Raw genomic sequence first — 20,337 nt, forward strand, 5'->3', positions numbered from 1 at the left:
GGGGGGGGGGGGGTGGAAAGGGCAGCCCTCTCGCTCCGCGCCGCTGCTGGCCCGGGAGCGAATGAATAAGGCGGCGCTGCCGAGGGCGTCCGATCCACACGCGCTCTGCACCCGGGCCCTCTCCAAGTTGGAAAGGACAAAAAGAAGGCAATAAATGCTAAGCCGGGAGAGCAAGGGAGCCGGATCGAGCGGCAACTCCCGGCCTCTGCTGGGAGAGGGAGGGAGAGAGCCGGAGAGAGCGAGCGCGCGCGAGGGCGAGCCATGCACGTAGAGAAACTGACACCGGGACCCCCCACTTCTTCTGCACGTTGCTGGCAATCAGATCGCGTTTAAGCAATTTCCTGAGCCCAAGAATAGCAATGAGTCGGGAGACTTTCGCCGGCTGAAATTGGGAGCTCCAAGCACTCCCCCCACCACCACTTTTTTTTTTTTCCTGGAGAAGGGGTGGGGGGGGCGCTACAATTTGGAAACGGTCTTTTTTTTTTTTTTTTTTTTTTAATCTTGCACTTTGAAACCGCGGGACTGTAGCAGGGTGCGCGCGTGTGGTTGGTGCCTTTTTTTTCCCCTGCCTAAACTCCTCTGTCAGCCTGTAAACATTACCTGAGAATTCCCCAGCCGAAACGGCTGCTGGGGCAAGAAACTTCTTGTTAGAACTTTCCACCTCCGGCTTCCCCTCCAGCCCTCTTACCGTCCCAACCTTCTCCGACGCTTTTTCTCCTCCTGAGAAGGATTTATCTTTTTTTTTCTTTTTTTTCCCCCTTTTCTTTTTCTTTCTTTCTTTCTTTCTTTTTTTTTTTTCCTCTCACTCCGTGCTTTGCTTTTGGGAAGAGGTGATTTCAAGAGTGGCCAGGTGGGACGCCTCTCTCCCCCCCACCCTTCATTCGGTTTATTTATTATTGTTTGGGGTGTTTTCTTTTTTAATTCCTGTTTTGCTCGGTCCGGGGAGTTTCGCCCCCCCCCCGCCTGGCTCCGCCGCGCGGAGGATGGTGTGGAAATGGCTGGGCGCGCTGGTGGTGTTCCCTCTGCAGATGGTCTATCTGGTGGTCAAAGCAGCCGTCGGATTGGTGCTGCCCGCCAGGCTTCGGGACCTGTCGCGGGAGAACGTCCTCATCACCGGCGGCGGCAGAGGCATCGGGCGCCAACTTGCTCGCGAGTTCGCAGAACGCGGCGCCAGAAAGGTATGGGGCCCTGCGACTCCAGGGGGTGGGGACTGAAGGTGAGGGGGACGCCCACCTGCCGCCGCAGCCGGAACCCGCGCCCCGCGGAGTCGCCGGCCACCCTACTCCTGGGCGCCACCCGCAAGCGCTGAGCTAATCAGTTTCACCTTGTAAATTTTCCCGGGCACCAGCCTGTTTTGGCAGGTCCGGAGCTGGTCCGCTCTTTTGGGATCGGTGGTCGGTTGACCGTTCACCCCCACTCCGAAACTTAGGAGACCCACGCATTTCCCCCACTGCTCCCTCCCAAAGGAAGGTGTTGCGTTTTCCCCCTTCGCCTTCCCCTCGATGCCGCCACCCTGGGGAGTGCAGGGTGTGTGCGCTCCTGGGTAGAGCTGGGAGCCGCCTGCTAGCTGGCTCCGTATTTTCCTTGGCAACCCGCTTCCCAGCCCCAACCTGGGCGGCTGCAGCTCTGGAGGCACGAGGAGAGGGGATACTTGGTTCAGTTTGAAAGGGGGGAGCGGTCTTGGATGTCTAGTCAGGCCTGACAGGCACTCCCACACCCAGGTGTCTGGAAAACTAGAAAGAGGGGGTCAGGGGGAACCGGCAGCGGATAAAGAGCCCTTGTTCTCACCTTCAGCCGTTGCCCCCTCCCCCCAGATACAGCCCCAGAGGGGATCCCTCCTCAGTAAATGGGGAGGTGGCACTGTGGGGAGGGCCCTCCCCGTCCCCAGGGCTGTCTTTAGCTTTTTGGTGGTTACAGCATCTCTTCCTCCGGGTTTCCCAGACCTGGTGCCTGAAGTGGGGAGGGCGAGCCGGCTGTCACCCAACTCTGACCCAAGCCGGGCTGACTCACCCGGTGACTAGAGCAAAGGAGAGAGAGAGATTGGAGGCTGGCAGGCCAGACTGTCTCCAGCCGGCCCTGTGAGGAGGAAGAGCAAAAACAGGGAATTAGCTTGAAACTTCAACTGTTGAGAGCAAGCGGGGGGTGAAAGGGCCGGCAAAGCCAGCTGATCTGACATGGAGCCACATACCTAGGGGATTAAGTAAATATGTACTGTAGAAAACCAAACCTGCCTGTAATTCCAGGTTCCTTTTGTTTTGTTAAATACTGCCCTGAGATTTACAATTCCTCCGGGGTGGCTGGGACTGGGACTGAACTTTGGAGCCTGAACTATTGGCCAAAGACGATGGCAGGTTAACTCTTGCCCTGCCGGCGTGCGGGGGGCGGGCCGTAGTGGCCCAGCTAGCTGGAGTTGGCTGTCCCTGGCTCCTGCTTCTCCTTGGGTGGTTTGGACAGCTGCTTGACCTTGCAGTTGGAAGGGTAGTTCGGAAGTGTTTTTAACCCTTGGACGCACTGAAAAAGGAGAAGTAAGAGTTGTACTCAGCAGTTTCATTGCCCTGGGATGATGCTGCATCGAAAGTCTCTCAAAGCTCTTTGTGGAGGGGTGGCGGGGGGCCGGGAGAAACCGAATGGCCGATGAGGGTGTCCTTGTGGGGACATGTGGGGTTTGGGACAGTCGCGTGTGATTGTCATTCCTTAGCTGTCTGCATGCCGCAGAAACTTTCTTCGGACTCTTCCAGCTGGCCCAAGTCCTGGTCTCTTTTACTGCTTTTGTAACTGGCTGCAGCAGGCTTACGGAGAGCTCTTTTTGTCAATCTGGAAAAACTTGACTCGTATAAACAACCCTGAATTACAGAAGTACACGGCACGGGAGGGGGAGGCAGTGAAACAGAGCGGTGGCACCCCACAGGCTCATCCACTGGGAACCCCGTGCCTCCCACCTTACTTGGAAAGGACATTCTCTCCCAGGGGATAAACTCAGGGCCAATTCAAAATACGTCTTCAATTGGTATCAGAAACAGGATCCGTGGGGGCCTGTGAAACTTTCAGGGCTGTTTGTGCTTAGGGTTAGTCATCAACCGGGTCAGGATGAGCAGCAGTGCTCCCTGTAACTCCTAACTGTCGGACCAATTACTAGAGAGGTTTCTTAAGGAGCCCTCCACTTGCCGCTATGGGGGGTGGGGGGGGGTGCGGGTTTGGAATCTGCCTGAGTCCATCTGGGATCAGTGAGAGGGCCTTGGGACTGTCCCCAGCCCAGGAGTGTTTGGGGGACCCATCGGGCTTGGGGACAAAGGGTGTTGTGGAGTGGGGAATTTACACGAGCCTGCTGGATGGGGTGGGTGAACTGTGGGCTTTCAGGGTGGTCCTTGAGTGGCTGCAGAGAGCTGGGGAGGGTGGCACCCACTGCAGCCTGCAGTGGCGGGAGGCTGGTGAGCTTGCACTAGAGATGACTGACTGCCTTTTTCCTCCCCGAGGACGAGGACAAAGTACAGGCTGCATCTGAAAGCCCTTCCAACCCGGATTTGGGCGGGGATCTGGGCGGGGATCTGGGCGGGGTCGGATCTGGAGGGGGAAGCCCCCCAAAAGGGAAAGAAGGAAGGAAGACCTGCCAACAGGTGGCATGTCCAGAACAGAAGTCTGTTTACCTTTGGGAAAGAGTGGCAACCCCATTTCTCATAATGATCTTTGGCAATATTTGTGGGTGGAAGTGTGCCTTAGGCTACAAAGGTGACCCAAACGAGGGTTTTTCTTAAAGGGACACAAGGAGTTGGAAACATCTGTTCTCACCCATGCCATCCTGAGGTCACCCAAGGCAGGGCTGGCTATGGTTAGGCTCTCCAAGGGGAAGGCTTCTGCTGGATATTCCCACTACACTCCTTTTTTTAGTTTTCCGTGCACCCCCGGAATTCCTTCCATGAAAGCATTCACAGAGCTTGGGCGCATCCCTTTCCCCTCAAGGCTCCCGGCTAGCAAGTCAGCTGGCACAGCCTCCGAAATCTTGGACTTGGACAGGGTTTTAGCAGGGGGCCCTCAGAGGACGAGAAGCGGGCTGTGTGTCTGGACATATTTGCAGTCGCTGTTCCAGATTTTGCTCCAATACAAGGCAAGTGGCTAGATGAGAGCCCTGGGCTGGGGTTGCAGGCCCCTGGAGGCAGCGGGCCAACGATGAAGACCCAATCCTTCCATGAAGGAGGGGTAGAGCCAGGACTCAGGGCCCCACCCCCGTCAAGGAGGCAGTGTGAACTGGAACAAAGTGGAGTTGCATCCACTTTGCTATTCCTGAGTTCACAGCATGGGGGTTGATAGCCAGGTTCCTCAAACAGCTAGCCACAAACTAGCCCTTGATGTGGATTTCTGAGTCCTCTTCTCCCCCACATCCATTCAGCAAGTTCCATGTCCTTCCCATTCCCGGGGCTGGGGCAGGCCCGGGCCCATCTAATGCCATGATGACGGTCTAGTTCACCAAACCTGCTGGAGGTGTCTGCCAGGTGGTTGGTATAGCTCTAAGCCTGGAGAGGGGGTGGGCACAACAAAGATGAAGAAAGACCCAGAGACAGGGCTAGGCGTTTCGAGTCAAGGCACAAATTACAGTGGGTATTCGTTTCTTCTGGCCGCCATAACAGATTAGCAGGGCCCCACTGCCTTTGAGGACTCTGAGGGCGACCCCTTCCTTGCCTCTTACAGCTCTCGTGGCTCCTGGCATTCCTGGTTTGTGGTGAGATCTCTCCAGTCTCTGGCCCCTCGTGTGGCCTTCCCATCTCTCTCTGTCTCTACGTCCTCTCCTCTCCATATAATGCTACCCGTCAATGTGTGATGAAGCCTCAACCAGGAATGAATGAGCCTTAACGGATTACATCTCCAAAAACCTTATTTCCAAATGAGGTCACATTCAGAGGTTCTAGGTGGGCATGAACCCACCTTCATGGGGGAAGGGGGACACTACACAGTGGGAGCCCAGTGGAGCTGTTGATCTGTAACAAAGGCTCATGGAAGGGCTCCAGGAAGGAGGTAGCATTTGAGTCAAGAGTTCCAACCGGAAGGGATGTGAAAAGGTCACTCTGGGTGCAGGAAACCACCTGATCAAAGACTGTGCACCGCATTGGAACTGGGGAAAGGAGGCGGGAGGCAAAGAAAGGCAATAGTGTGGATTGGGCTAAGGAGCTGGGGAGGTGGGTGGAGGGTCATATCTCAGACTCTGAGTCAGGCCAGTACAAACGAAAACAGGAAAAAGGAAGAAGAGTGGAGAGGGGTCCTGAAAAGGATTCCTGTGGGACCTATAGTCACCAGGACAAAAACAGCTGTATTAAACAGTGATGGGTGCGACGCCTGGGTGGCTCAGTGGGTTAAGTGTCCAACTTCGGCTTAGGTCATGATCTCCCCGTTTTGTGAGTTCAAGCCCCACATCGGGCTCCACACTCCTGCTTGGGATTCTCTCTCTTCCTCTCTCTCTCTCTCAAAGAAATTAACTTTAAACAATGATAGGTGATAAAGGTCAAAGGCCTGTCCCCATCCATCCTCACCCTGAATGCAGACTTTGCCAGAAGTTTCTGGGAACAGGACCAGGCTCCCATTTGCTGCATCTTGGAGCAAAAAGGTAGGCCTCCCGTCCTACCTGTGGCATCTAGGAAAAGCCTTTCAGCCTGTTTTCAAACAATGGGCCTTACAATTTGGGCTGTGTCATGAATGGGCAAACACCTCCCTCTTACTGCCTCGCCCACTTCCCCTGGGGACCAAGGCCGCACAACTGGACCCAGGCCAGGGATGTCCTGGCTTACCTGGGCTGGGAGGCCAGAGACGAGGTTCTAGACCCAGCTCTGCCACAACCCTGGGAATGGAGCTGCCTTCTCTGGGCTGCAGTGGAGACGCATCCCTATAAAACGAGAGAGGACGCAATGACCCTAAGACCCTGGCATGCCTTCACAGTCTCCTTTCATGGACCAGCCTCCAGGAAAACACCAGACAGCCAAGCTCCCTGAGTTGGGAGGAAGAGACCTCTGCGGAACCCACTTGTCCTCCTCACTGCCCATCTCAGTCTTTCTTGCTACTCGTCAGATCCCACTGACTGAAAAAAGAAACGGCTCAGGGTTGGGAAATGTGCCCGCAGTGGAAGGGAGGCTCACTCCTGTGGTTCAACTATCTCAACAGCCTCCAGGTACCTGTCTGCCATGGGTTTATTTCAACTCTTACAGGAGATGTTAATATTATTTTTTAAGTTTATTCAATTATTTTGAGAGAGAGAGAGAGCCAGCAGGGGAGGGACAGAGACAGAGGGGGACAGAGGATCTGAAGTGGGCTGTGCCAACAGCAGAGAGCCTTGATGTGGGGCTTGATCTCACAAACTGTGAGATCATGACCAGAACTGAAGTCAGATGCTTAACTGACCGAGCCACCCAGGTGCTCTGGAATGTTAATATTTTTGACCTGTAGTTTTCAAAGGATCGAGGGGCCCCAAATTTCCCAACTAGCATATCAAGGGGAACTTTCAGCTTAAAAACATTTTTTTTAATGTTTATTTATTTTTGAGAGAAAGAAAGACACAGTGTGATTGAGGAGGGGCAGAGAGAGAGGGAGACACAGAATCTGAAGCAGGCTCCAGGCTCTGAGCTGTCTGTAAGCACAGAACCCGACGCGGGGCTCGAACCCACGATCCGTGAGATCATGACCTTGGCTGAAGTCAGACGCTTAACCAACTGAGCCACCCAGGTGCCCCTAGAACTTTCAGGTTTTATCCTACAGGCACTAGCTTGTCTATCCGGGCTTTAGAGAATGCTCACTAGATCTAGCGAGGCTGAGCCTGAGTCACGGAGCTCACATTCAGGCTACCTAGCCTGGCCGCTAATCCTTGCTTCAAGTCCAGGCTCTTGGGAGCCTCAAGCTTCTCAGAGCCATGGCTGTGACCCCTGCACAGAGCCCTTGGGCGTCTTCCTCATTATGGTCACTTCCCCTGCTCCATTTCCATCTTCGTATTTGCCGAGGTCATCACTGAGAAATGACCTCAGCCATATTTATGAGAAGGTAGCCCTTGGCTGCCCTTTCTACCTGGGAAAGCTACCTGATTGTCACAGCCACTGCAACGTGTCCTGGAAGGACCTTGTCCCAACCTGCCACCGCCATCAAAATCCAACAGAGTTCTGGGCATCAGTGCCGGAAGGATTCCAGACCCAACGCAGTCTCCTCATTTATCCTTGTGCGAAAGCACCACCCCACCTGGAATGGTCTAAGAGGCTCTCCTTGTGGTTGCCTTCAAAGACACAATCCAAAAATACACCAAGTATGTAAGATATTTGAAAGGAACCATTTGAAACACATTACTCAGGTGAACCATGAAGGTCAGGAAGAGTTAAAGCCAAATGAGGAGACAAGGGAATCTGCTTAGACGCCAGCATTATCAAGTGCCCGTGCGACGTCGGTGGGACCAGGGCGGGAGGCGGTGGGACCAGTGTGGGAGGTGGTGGGCGTCCTCCGGGTTCTTAAAAAGAGAGCGCCAAACACCAGCAATTGAATGGTGGGTGGGAACCCATTCATTCATTTATCCATTCCCTTAGTCATTCATTCAACAGATCTGTGCACCTTCTGTGCCACCAGTATTTAGAGGCCGTGGGGCTACAGTAATGAGCAAAGCAGACAAATCTCCAGCCTTGTAAACAGTTTAGGGAGGGGGACAGACAGATAATAAACAAGAGACATAAAATAGAGAGAGCACGTTAGGTCATAATAAGTGCTAAGGGAGACACAAATGAGGCAAGCAGACCAAGAGGACATGGTGGGAGAGGAGGAAATGGCATTCCAGGCAGTGCAGGGGTGGGGGGAGGGAGGGGGCAGAGCAAGGGCTTATGTGGGGCAGGGCAGGGCAGGCAGGAATCAACAGTCTCTACAGCTGTCTTTGGCTTTGACGCTGAGTGAAGCTGGGAGCAGTTGGAGTGTTTGGGGCTGAGAAACGACAGATCTGACCTGAGTCTTAGCAGGATCTCACCCCCCACCCTCACCGCCAGAGCATCACCCCAGACCTGCTCTGCCCTCTTCTGAGAGCATTCCGGAGCCCAGCGCCTGCTCTCAGCTTTGCACGTGGGATTTATTTTTTATTTTTTATCTTTTTTTACTTTTTATTTGTTTATTTTTATTTATTTATTTATTTATTTATTTTTGAGAGACAGAGACAGCATGATCAAGGGAGGGTCAGAGAGAGAGAAGGAGATACAGAATTGGAAGCAGGCTCCAGGCCTGAGCTAGCTGTCAGCACAGAGCCTGATGCGAGGCTGGAACCCACGAACCGTGAGATCATGACCTGAGCCGAAGTCGGACGCTTAACCAACTGAGCCACCCAGGCGCCCCTGCACGTGGGATTTAGAAGACACTGGCTGTGTCCTCCTGACACCTCTAGAGTCAGACAGAACTGGACAGGCTGAAAGGTGGGCGGGAGCACCCATGGAGTCATCTGGGGGTGACCTGCTCCCTGCCACATCCTGATCGCTTCTCGCTGATGCCAGCTAGAGGAGGGTGGCATGGCTCTGGGTAATTGTGACCATGTCGGACCGTGTCACTTGACTCAGCAAGCAGAGGAACCACACAAACAAGGTTCTCTCCCGGTATGATGACTGTCCCCAGAGTGACAAAGCCCTTGATGCCTTGGAAGGACGAGCCAGCAGCTCCAGCAAGACGGCTTGAATGGCCATAAAGATGAACTCCCCCTAAAAGTAAAACAAAAGCAAATGTATCGGTGCCCAGGGTGAAGGAGACACTTTTCCGTCGCACTTTGTCGAAGGACTTCGGAGCACTGTGGTCAGGATTGCTCAACGCTTTGAGAGGGTCCTTGAGCAATTGGAGAGCGTCCAGGAAGCGGGCTCAGGACAGCGACTCAGGTTGGATGGCAAATCCATGATGACTTTAGGGGCTTAAGACGGAACCAGCTGCCTTGCAAATCGCAGAGGTGTTGCACCTGGTCCAGAAGGGGGGAAGGGCCGCACCAGGCTTCGGGGAGGGCTCCACATGCGCCGTGCACTGGGGTCCCGCACCGGGACCGCCGTCCTGCCGTTTCGAGCCGAGCGGGCTGCTCTGTGAGTGAGTGTGCTGTGGACTCCTGCCTCCATGAGCTGAAGCTCTGGGGGCCACCCGGGGCCCTTCCACCCCTTAGGCTCTGAATCATTGTCACTACGGTGAGGACGGTGACCCAGGCAGGGTCAGGGGCCAGGAGGCGGAGAGGATACCAGCATGGATCAACCAAGGCTTGGAAGAGGACCACCCTTCCCAACATGACCTTGGCGGTGTCCTTCAGGGGCCACGTTCCTTTGCTTGAGTTTTTCAGGCGGAAAGGAGGGCGCAGGACAAGCCTCCGTCACATCCTTCACTCTGACCTTCAGTCATGACTCGGACCCTGCTGCCCCCCAAAACTGGATGCCGGGGGATTCCTTGAGCCCCCGCTACTCCGCGTGACTGCGTGTAGGCTGTGAAGGACTAGCGTACTAATGTGACAGGCGCTCTCCCCAGGTGACAATCCTGGTCTAGTCTTGGGTGACCACTCAGTGCTTTCACATTCGCTGTCTTGCTGTGTCCGGAGGTACATGCGATCGGTGACTGGTCCAGGACGCTTGGCCTCAGGCAGGCTTCGAACTCAGGACTCCCAGCTTCAAAACTGGGCCCCTGGCCATGAGGACAGATCCTTTCAGCGTGGCCCCGCCTACCCCAGTCAAGGTTACAGAAGGGTCAGGAGACCAGCTGATAAGTAACGGGGCCTCGCACGCAGAGGGTTCTGGACAAAGGATTGATAAACTGTCCCAGAGTCAACAGGATGGGCCAGTTCCCTTTTACTAAAGAGCAATTTTTTAAGCCCCAAGTAACAGTATTTTCGTACCATGAATAGGATACTTGCGAAAGGATGAAGGGGGTCCTTGGTTATCAGGGTTTGCTTTCAACAACTGAAAAGAAGCGCAACAACACAGTTGTGCTTCTAATGTACTTCATCTGGACTGAATTTGATGAGCAGTGTAACACCTCCAACATGCCAGGAGCCAGCTTTGCAAGAACAGGGAGTGCTAGCAACTTCCAGTTAATCCTGAGGCCCCCAGCTCGATCCTCCAAAGGGACCAAGTGCTTTGGTAGTACAGAGAAGGGAGCAATCACTGTACATTAAGGGAAATCTTAGAAGACTTCTTGGAGGAGGTGGCAATGTAGTGCATTGTAGTAAGTCGTCTTCTTTTGCTGATTGTAGAACCCTGGGAGGGTCTTAAAAAACCAAACCATAAACCCTGTCCTAAGGGGGCTCCTGAGTGGCTTGGTCAGCTAAGCGTCCAACTTCGGCCCAGGTCATGATCTCGCAGTTAGTGAGTTCAAGCCTTGCATCAGGCTCTGTGCTGACAGCTCAGGGCCTGGAGCCTGCTTCCGATTCTGTGTCTCCCTCTCTCTCTGCCCCTCCCCCACTCACACTCTGTCTCTCTGTCTGTCTCTCTCTCAAAAATACTAAAAAAAATTTTTAATAAATAAATAAATGCTGTTCTAAGAATACACGATACACATTTTCTTTTTTTTGAGAGTGTGACTATGTATGTGCCAGGGAGGGGCAGAGAAAGAGGGAGAGAGAGAGTCCCAAGCAGGCTCCACGCTGTCAGCACAGAGCCCAACACGGGGCTCCATCTCACGAACAAGATCATGACCTGAGCAGAAATCAAGAGTCATACGCTTAACAGACAGCCACCCAGGCGCCCCAGGAGAGAGAGATTCCTAAGCAGGCACCATGCCCAGGGTGGAGCCCATCTAGGGGCTCGATGTCACACCCATGAGATCATGACCTAAGCCAAAGTCAAGAGTCGGACACTTAACCGACTGAGCCACCGAGGTGCCCCACGATGCACATTTTTAAATGTCTATTTGTCTTTGGGGTGGGGGGAAGGGGCAGAAAGAGAGGGAGAACCCCAAGCAGGCTCCACACTGTCAGCACAAAGCCCAATGCAGGATTCCATCTCACAAACCGTGAGGCCAGGACCTGAGCCAAAATCAAGAGCCGGACGCTTAACCGACTGAGCCACCCAGGCGCCCCGTGATACACAGTTTTATGCTTTTAAGTGCTCCTTCTGCCCCGGTGCCTGTCCCACACACCAGGTTAGGAAGCTTGGCCTAACGAAGTCCATCTAAGTCCTTCAGGCTTGGATTCCGGTGCAGGCAGGAGACCCCCTGGTGTCCCGGAAGCCAGAGCCAAGCCCAGGTGGACAGTGCAGATTTGTGGCCTGGTGGTGCTTAATGCCAACAATAGTCAGCCTGGCCCAGGCCACCTGGCCCCGGGCTTTCTGACTCCGTTGGCCATGCCCTGCTTTGGGGAGTGCAACCTTGAAACCCCTTTTCAGGGTCCTTTCAGGGAAGGGGCTAGAAAAGCATTTTGATCATGAATAATATGACCATTTTGTCCACATTTGAAATATACCCCTGGGGAGGTGTGGATAGATCCGTATGTCCCACTTCTAAAGACCTTTGGCCCATCTAGGCCCCCACAGTCCCCAAGGCAGACCCCAATACCATTGGAGGTTCTAGGACCCAGTTTTCAAACTGGGTTCCAGAGCGTCCGAGGAAGGTGGGACCACATGGGAGGTGGAAAAGATAGAGTTCTGAGGGGCCGCCACCTCCACTTAACTAGATCAGCTTCACTTCTGTTTAATACTTTTGAATTCCATGTAAAATTTTTGTGTGCATTGAAAGAATGCCATTACTTTCAAGAGAAGAAAAAAAATACAGCTTGAAACTCAGTGTTCTCGGAAATACTCAGGGCACACACCTCTCCCCAGTTGGTGCTTGGATCTGCCAAACATCAGTACACTGGGTCCTCAGTCTTGGGCTCTTTCCTGCAAGGCCAGGAGGCATGCGGGCTGATGGGTCCTCCTGGGAGCTCGTTTCTTGCCCTATAGGCAAGGGACCCCCACCCCCCAGCCTCAGGCGTGTGGAACCCTGGGTCCCACTCAGCCCTCAGCCAGGGCCCCGTCACCACCACTAGGAGTCTACGAGCTAGACGCCTCCATTTCTCCACCAGGACTGGAAGGGCCTCCCAAGTTCAGCATCCACCCTGAAGGCCTGGGTTTTGGCCACCCCAGCCCCAGAGCCAAGGGCTGTTCCATGGGTCTTTTGAAGGCTAGAAGCCAGCCCCCTGACCACCGCATTCCTGCAGTTCCTAATCCCCTAAAGAGCTGGGGGGGGGGGTGCGGCTCCCAGCCGCCTGCTGTGTGACCTTAGACAAGTAACTTTATCTCTCTGGGCTTTAGTTCCCCTATCTGAAAAATGAAGGTGTGGAGATTGAGTGAAATAACATATGTAAACCTCCTAGTTCATCGTTTGCAAGAAAGGATGGTTCCTTCTGGTCAGGAGTAGGAGGTGGGGGCAGGGAGGGCAGTGTGAGGGGAAGGGGGCAGGCAGTGGGGGAGCAGGGGGTAGTGGAGGCCAGCATGGGGGTGGGGGGAGACAGTGGGGGAGCTGGAGAGGGACAGTGGACTCTCCCTAACCAGGATTCTGCACCTTTTGCTTACTGAACCAGGTGGTCTGCTGGGCATGGGGGTGGGGGTGGGGGTGGGGGTCAAAAGGCAATGAACATGCTGGCTGGACCTGTCCTGGTTCTGATTCACGAGGAAGGGGGTTATCCCACCTACCCCTGGGGCAGTTTTAGTTCCTGACTTTTCTAGAAGACAATGGGAGGGAGTCCCTCTTCCCGCTAGAGGGCTGGAGCCTGGTGTCTTCCCACCCATGGGAGGCCTCCAATCCTGTTGAGATGCCAGTGATGACCGTCCCTTTCCTCGTGGGCAGGGGCTGGGCCGGTGCAAGCCTGTTTGTGGGTGAAGAGCAGGGGGGAGGCTGGCCAAGGACCCGGCCTCCGCTCTGGCCCCAGCTGCCCACACCCCGGAACACCACCCAGCTTCCCCTCCGTGGGTTTTCCTTAGTCATTTTCATCTCTGCCTCCAAGTAGCTCAGTTGGTCAGGGTTGGGCTGTGGTGAGGCTGAAGTCACAGGTTACCATGGCAACTCAGGGCGCTCTGTGGCTGCTTGTTGCCATGTGTCTTGTGCAAAAGGCCGTAAGGTCCTCTGGGAGCAGGGGACAAATCTCCTGGCTCACCAGGCATCCTAGGCACCTGGCACAGTATCAGGCACACAGTAGGCACTCAATAAATGCCTGAGCATTTATTGCCTGTATTGTATTTGTTGCCTGAGCAAATACATGATTGACCCATCCTGGCTAGTTTAGAGCCTGTGTCCTCTGAATGCCCACTGTGCCCGGGGACCGTGTTCTGAGCACTTTACATGTAACGAAGTCATTCACTCCCCACCGGGAGGCCCAGCATTGGTACTGCTCCCATCCTGTCACTACTGACCGAGACTCTGGGGGTCAGTAACTTGAGATCTCACAGCTAGTAGCGACCCAGCAGGATTTGAACCCAAGGTCTCCTCTTGAGCCAGTGATTTTGGCACTGCTTCATTAATCGATCAGTCCACAGTCATGTGGAAGAGCCCCGTAGCAGACTCTGCGCTGCAGGTGACGTTAGCAACCAGGGAGTCCAAATGCCTCCAACAACATTAACTACAGTTCTCCTGCCTGTGGGTCTGCAGGTGTCATGCACACTGATTTGTTGACCTCTGTGGCCGGAAGGTCCATGGGTAGGTCTGCCTCTGGGCATGGCTTCTGGGGCTCGCACACTGTTGTCAGGAGCCAGTCTCTCTTGGGGCAAGCCTCCCGCTCCTGTCTGCTGCTTGCTGCCCCAGGGGATGGACCGGTATCTTCCGCACGGCAGTTCCAGAAGGATCCGGGACTTGAGTCTCCTGTCTGGAACTGGGTTGAGCCTGAAGCAGTTGCTAGTGATGGGTCACAGGCCTGTCTCAGAGTCAGGGGTGGACCAGCCCCAGCCAAGTCACACTGTTTGAGGGTGAGGAGGTGGGCTTCCGTGGGGCCCTGGGAGTGCTGTTACCAGGAGCAAGGGTACTGGGCACAGGTGTTTAGTACTCCTTGTAGAAGGACCGATCCAGTTTTCGGTCATCTCAAACAAATTTGCAGGAGATCCAGGCCTGCCTGTTAGCCAGTCCTCCCAAGTCTAGTCCTGCAGATGTTATCAGGTCATTTCCTGACACTCAGGGGCTAAAGGGACAAAATGGTCCTTTCTGGGTTGAGCTGAAACCTCTTTGCACCTCCTCGCCCTCAGGGAGTTTGTAGTTCAAAGAGGCAAAAGGAGAAGCCAGTCAAGGTGGCCTAGCAGGTTGTCAACAGACTTTCTTTGTGACCTTTTCTAGAAGATTGAAGGCCGCTTTGAAAAGAGAGTTAAGGAAGTCCCTTTGCTGGCTGACTGTTCATCGTGGTGTTTTCCTGGGTGTCAGAAGCTCAGTTCTCCCTCTTTTCTGGCTCCAGCCAGGTGCGCAGAAGGGAACCCAGACTAGGTCCTCCCAGGGTGGGAGGAAGAGCCCCCGGGGAACTTCTAGAACTCCCAGGACCAGGGTCCTTTTAGCAGCCAGCCAGCCAGCACAGCATGCTCAAACCCTCACCTCCCCGTAGCGGGTCATCCAGGGCAGCTGAGGCCAGCGTGACCACAAAGGGCAGCGCGACCTTCCTGCAGACAGGCAGGCCAGACACGCCCACGTGACATCAGGCCACCTTGGCTCGGGCACCGCATGTCCTCACCTCTCTAGGCCACTTCCCTGCGAACACGCAGCTGAGTGCAGGAGAGTGGGTGGGGGCCCTCCAGGCCCACGGGGGCCACCACGCACCCCAATGAGGGCTCGTGCCCTTTTGGCCGGCAGATCCACTGTTCTGGTTTGAGGGCCATCCCTTGCGCCTCTGTGTTGGGAGGGGTGTGTGTGTTTGCACGCACCCACATGAGCTCACACGTGTTGGGCAGGCACACACCCATGTCCGACTCTCGGCCCTGTTCCAAGAGCCAGTAGAGAACAGGAGAGTTCAGCTTTGGAGCTTAGAAGCCTCAAACCAAAGTTCTTCACGTACTTTGCTAAGTGACCCCGGGCAAGCCTCTAGACCTCTCTGAGCCTCAGTTCCCTCATCTGTAAAGTGAAGACTCAATGAGATGACGTGTGGGAAGTCCTGAGCCCAAAACGAGGGCTCAGTCTGTGTTGGCCCTGGTGGTAAGGCCGTGGATCGTGCCTGACTCTTCACCCCGACCGTCTCCTGCTCTCTCTCCAAAAGCATGTCTTTATGACAGGTGTGTTTTAAGCCAGTGCGGATGGGTTCGAGGGGGAGGGGCTGCTGTGCCACTCACAGCCACCGACTTTGGGGCAGACAGACTCGAGTTTCAATCCCAGCTCCTCCGGCTGGAGACCTTGGCCGAGTGCCTCTACCTCTCCATAGGAGGTTCCGGGGGCCGTGCTAACACGCCACCACGTGCTCAGCAGCTTAGAACAGCATACACGGACACTCTTAGAATTCTGGAGGTCAGAAGCCCTGTTAACACGGGTCTCCCTGGGCTAGAGTCAAGGTATCGGGCTGCATTCCTTCTGGAGGCTCTAGGGGATAATTTGTTTCCATGTGCTCTCAGTGTTAAGAGGCACCTGTGTCCCTAGGCTGGTGGCCGCTCCTGTATCTCCAAGGCCAGTGGCTGCCATGCTCACTCACATCTTGCTCTTACTCCCTTCTTCTGGCCCCACTTGTTCGCTTTTAAGGCCCCCCTTGCGATCACATTGGGCCCCCCTGGGTAATCCAGATAATCTTCCTATTTTAAAGTCTGGTGATTAGCAAGTTTAATTCCATCTGCAACCCAGATCCCCCCTCCCATGTAAAGTAACACATTCACACAAGTTCTGGGGATTAGGGCCTGGGCGTCCTGGGGAAGCTTTCTCATCCGCAAAGCGCTCATCCGCAAAGCGGGCTAATCCCAACCTCCCAGGGCCACTGGGAGGATCCCAGGAGATGGTCCAACATGCCAGGCAGGGGCTCAGAAAATGCTGGTGGGGTCTGCCCTGAGCACCTGCTGAATTCAAAGCTCTGTGCCAGGTGCCATCCAGAGTCCCCAAGGATGGAAGATGTCACAGTTCCTGCCACAGAGCAGCTGGTGTTGTGATGAGGGCAGTAGAGGAGCATCAGGGAAGGTTTGCCCTTGGAATAGAATAGAACAGAAAAACAGGACTTTTCCTGACCCCGCGCTGGGTGAACAGCTGCTCCACAGAAGAGCATACTCTGGTCCACCCGGAACGGTTCCTAATGGGGGCAGATTTGACAGGAGGGAAGGGCACGCAGGGGACTCTCCCAGGTCACAGGGCCCAGGTGGGCATCACAGAAAGAAAACCCGAGGAAGCCTGGGTGGCTCAGTTTGTTAGGCCTCCAACTCTTCATTTGGGCTCAGGCCATGATCTCACGGTTTTTGAGTTCAAGCCTCCCATTGGGCTCCGTCCTGGCAGCACAGAGCCTGCCTGTGATTCTCTCTCTCCCTCTCTTTCTGTCTCTCTCAAAGTATATAAATAAAAACTTTAAAAAGAATAATTTCAAAAAAGAAAACACACAAAGTTCTGGGTTCCAGCCTCGGTCTAGCGGGGAAAAGACCAGTGGCCCTCAGTAACATATATGGTGTAATGGGTGCTTTGACAAGCAAAACATGGTGGGAGCAGTTATGGGCACAGAGTAGGGGTTCCAAACAGTCTCTGACTTTGCTGTCAGGCAGCCCCTCCTATACACTAAGGGATTTACAGGGACCCTCTGATTGGCTCCTCAGAGCAACCCTCAGAGGTAGGAATTGTTCCTGTCCTCATTTTTCAAATGAGAAGAATAAGGCTCAGAGACATTAAATACTTGCCTAACATCACACAGCACACATAGTCAGGGGATTTGAAGCCAGGCAGTCTGGCTTCTGGGGAAGGAGGGCTGGCAGTGGCCAGGCCTGGGGTCTAAGGCGAGGCATCGAGGAGGAGAAGGAGATGGAGGCCACAGAAAGAAAACATTCCAGGGAAGGGGAAGTGCATGTCTGGGAAACGGAGAGGAGTTTGGGCTGCCTAGAACAGAAGTGTGAGTGTGAGCAGGGTGGTGGGAGATGGTAAAGGGCGACACCTCACGGTGTTCGGTGGCCGGTGGCCCGCAGACTTGATGGAGAGATCACTGGGGAGCCAAAGAAGAGCTTCTACAGGGCGCAGGACCAGCCCGGGGTTCCTGGAAGGCGAGGGGAGCCTGGTTTTCCAGGAGAATCCTCCCCGTTCTGCAGGGCTGGTGCGGAAGGGAGCCCCCTCCTGGCCGGGCATTCCGGGCCAGGCAAGGACCGTGCAGGCCTCCCCCAGGGTCCGCTCCCCTTCGCAGGATGTGCTGAGCAGGCCCATTCCCCCGTCCCACTGCTTCCCCAAATCCCCCAGCCCTCCGCGCCCAGATCCCCAGCCTGAGAGCGTGATGCCAGCCAGCCGGAAGGGTCAACTCCATGGCATTTGACCTTCTTCCTGCAGAGTGTAGACCGATTCCTAATTGATGGCCTATAGGGTAGTCACCTTGGCACAGCTTTGCAAGTCATTTGAAGCTTGCCCTCAGGAAGCCGGTCCATAAATAATGCTTAATTAGCTGAAGGGCTTGCTGGGACACACCGGCCAGGTGTCACTGGGCACACCAGCCCAGGGACCCCCCCCATGCCTGGTTGGGATAGGCAGAGGGGTGCCAAACGAATCACCCCCCACTCAATAAAAAAAAAATCAGTCTTTTCTTTCCCAAAACAACAGCTGCAGTCTCCCCTCCACCAGCAGTGACCAGAACTATTACCAGGGTTGGGGGCCCAGCTCAGCCACTCCTGGCGGGACCCTTGACATTTCCAGGACCTTGGTGCCCCAACAGTTCAAGTCCACGGCCCCTTGAGGACTTGCTTAAATGTATGGGTCAAATTAAAAGGGGCAAACACAGGACTTTGGAGACTCTGGATTTGGGAACGGAGGCTAGGGGGTTACGGACCTCACCAAAGCCCCTTAGACAAACTCTCGAACGAAGGCTAGAGCACTGACGACCACTGTGACAGGACTGTTGTCACTGCTAAATCGAATTCCCTTCAGTATTGACTGCATTTGGTTTTTTGCGGGTGTAGAGTGCGTGTGTAGGCAGCTGTGAACCTGGCAGCCGCCCCGTCAGCCAGCTGTTGGGGCCGTGTTTCCTGCTGTCCAGGGAAGGAGGGAACACACAGGACTTGGCATTCAGTGCCCCTGGGTATTGCTATTGAGCCTGCTCCCTGCCCGGCTTCCTCGGCGCGGTGCCTGTGCAGGCACTCAGGGATCCTCGTGCTGGATCGTTCCCGAGGACCCCTTTCAAGACACAGTGTCACCCGTGTCACAGGGGAGAAGAAATTACTTCCGTCGTGTGCTCACATGCTTCTGAGGCACCTGACGGCCACGCCAGGTGCTGGGAATGCATCCCGAGAGCCTGTGTTCTAGAATGTGTGTGTTGGGGGAGCAAAACTAACCTTTCAGATAGCAGCAACATGCTGTAAAGACAGCAAAACAGAGTGACGGGAGGAAGAGAGATTTAAATATTAACCTCGGTGACAGGGAACTGGAGTCACCCCTGGTGTTAGGCTGCGCCTTGCTGCATTCCTGGGGTGCTTTTGATTTTTTAATTTTTTTTTATTTTTGAGATACAGAGAGAGACATTGTGAGCAGGGGAGGGTCAGAGAAAGAGGGAGACACAGACTCTGAGTTAGCTGTCAGCACAGAGCCTGACGTGGGGCTCAAACCCACAAACCGAACCTTGAGATCAGAGCTGAAGCTGGATGCTTAACCGACTGAGCCACCCCAGCGCCCCCCTGGGGTGCTTTTTAAAAGATCTGTTGTCATTTCTCCTTTACCCCCAGTCACCACAAGGACTTGAATTAGTGGGGCCCAAGGAAGGGAGTTGGTGCGCAGGCTCCTTGGGCCTGAAGGACTATTTATTTGCCCATATGTCCCCAAGGCCCAGGCCACTCACAGGAAATCCAGAAGGCAAGTCTGGGAGGTGGGTGAGGAGAGGTCCTGCTTTGGCTCCTCTCCAGGTCCCCAGGTTCTGTGTCAGGCTGGGTATCTGAGGGTTCTAGCCAGGCCCCAGCAGCCTGGCAAGGCTTTCTCGAACTTTTGACCTGCCCACACCAGCACAAAGAGGCCAGTTTTGATTCTTCCCACTTCCTCAGAGGGAGATGGTAATGCCCAGAGATGCCAAGTGACTCATGCAAAAGTCACACAGCAAATCAACTCCAGAGCCCAGCGCTGGCCTGCCGGCCCCAGCCAGGCTGCCTGCCATTCCCAAGTGCTGTTCAGACACCTGGGCTGCCAAGGCCGAGCAGGCCAGGGCCCTTCTGGGAGCTCCCTGGAATGCACGGCCATCCCCTGGTGCCTGGTGGAGATGGGCAGCCGTGGGGACCCATGGCCTCTGCTCTCAGCACCTGGAGGAAGGGCCCCCAGCACCCCCGCACCCCTGCTTCCATTTAGAGGGATGAGCTTCCCAGAAAGGCGAGCTCAAAGGCAGGCACTTTCCCAGTGTGTTGGGCAGAAAGCCCAGAGCTGACCCCAGAGGCTCAGCCCTCGGGTTTGGAGGCCTCCCCGGAGAGGCAGGGGATGGGGTCGCCAGCAGAGCGGTCGACCCCAGATGGGTGGACGCTGCCGGCCCCCCAGGGACGCTCTGGAGGAGGGAGGCCGCGCTCCAGCTGGGCCCGTGCCCGCCAGGGGGGCGGCGGAGGGTTCACGCGGCGGCCAGCAGACTGGCTGCGTGTTGCAATGTCTGGTGGCGTTTGCAGCATCCTGTCCGTGTGTGCAGCTGGGGTAACCTCAGGCCGGCGCGGAGGAGCGTGTGTGGCGCGCAGGCCTCGCGGCCTGGAGGCTGCTGGCACCTCGCATCTCATTTACAGCTTCGGGTTCAGCCCCGGGCCAGCGGCGCCGTGACGTCATGCCGTTTGTTTACTGCTTGGCCGCGGGGGAGGAAGCGCGGGCGGTCCCTGCGCCTGGAGAGGCACCCCTTCCCGCGTGCTGCGACCCCAACCCGGCCTCCCCTGACCCCCCCACCCCAGCTCACCCCTCCTTCTGCTACCCCCGCCCCCGGCCCCCTCCCTAGCTGTGCTGCTCCCCACGTCTCTGGCCCCTTACCTATCCGTACCCCACCATCCGCACCTCGACCCCAGCCCCAGCCTGGCCCTCCTCGCCCCTCCCTACATCTCCCTGCCCCCCCTCCGTCCTATCAGCACCCCCACTCCTATCCCCAGCCTGGCCCTTCTCCCCACCTCCCCGGCCCCCTTCCTAGCTGTGCTCCTCCCCACCTCTCCTGCCCCTTCCCCATCCGCACCCCAGACCTCAGCCCCAGCCTGGCCCTCCTAGCCCTCCCCACCCCCACCCCGCCCCATCCGGACCCCCACCCCTATGCACCCAGCCTGGCCCTCCTCCCCACCTCCTCTGCCC

At 55.5% G+C, this 20,337-nt stretch overlaps 1 protein-coding gene across 2 annotated transcripts in view; it reads left to right on the forward strand.

The window, feature by feature from the left end:
* Positions 1-20,337, forward strand: part of DHRS3 (dehydrogenase/reductase 3) — a 39,903-nt gene that overhangs the window by 815 nt on the left and 18,751 nt on the right. Inside the window, exon 2 of one of the 2 annotated variants that reach the window (XM_029948582.1) lies at positions 1,029-1,178. In XM_029948582.1, coding sequence (XP_029804442.1) covers positions 1,029-1,178 — 150 coding nt within the window. Of the gene's footprint in view, positions 1-566; positions 1,179-20,337 lie in introns of those variants that run through there. The other variant, XM_029948581.1, reaches the window with a different exon arrangement.

The sequence above is a fragment of the Suricata suricatta genome, chromosome 8 (assembly GCF_006229205.1).
Source record: "Suricata suricatta isolate VVHF042 chromosome 8, meerkat_22Aug2017_6uvM2_HiC, whole genome shotgun sequence".
In the NCBI taxonomy this organism is placed as follows: Eukaryota; Metazoa; Chordata; class Mammalia; order Carnivora; family Herpestidae; genus Suricata; species Suricata suricatta.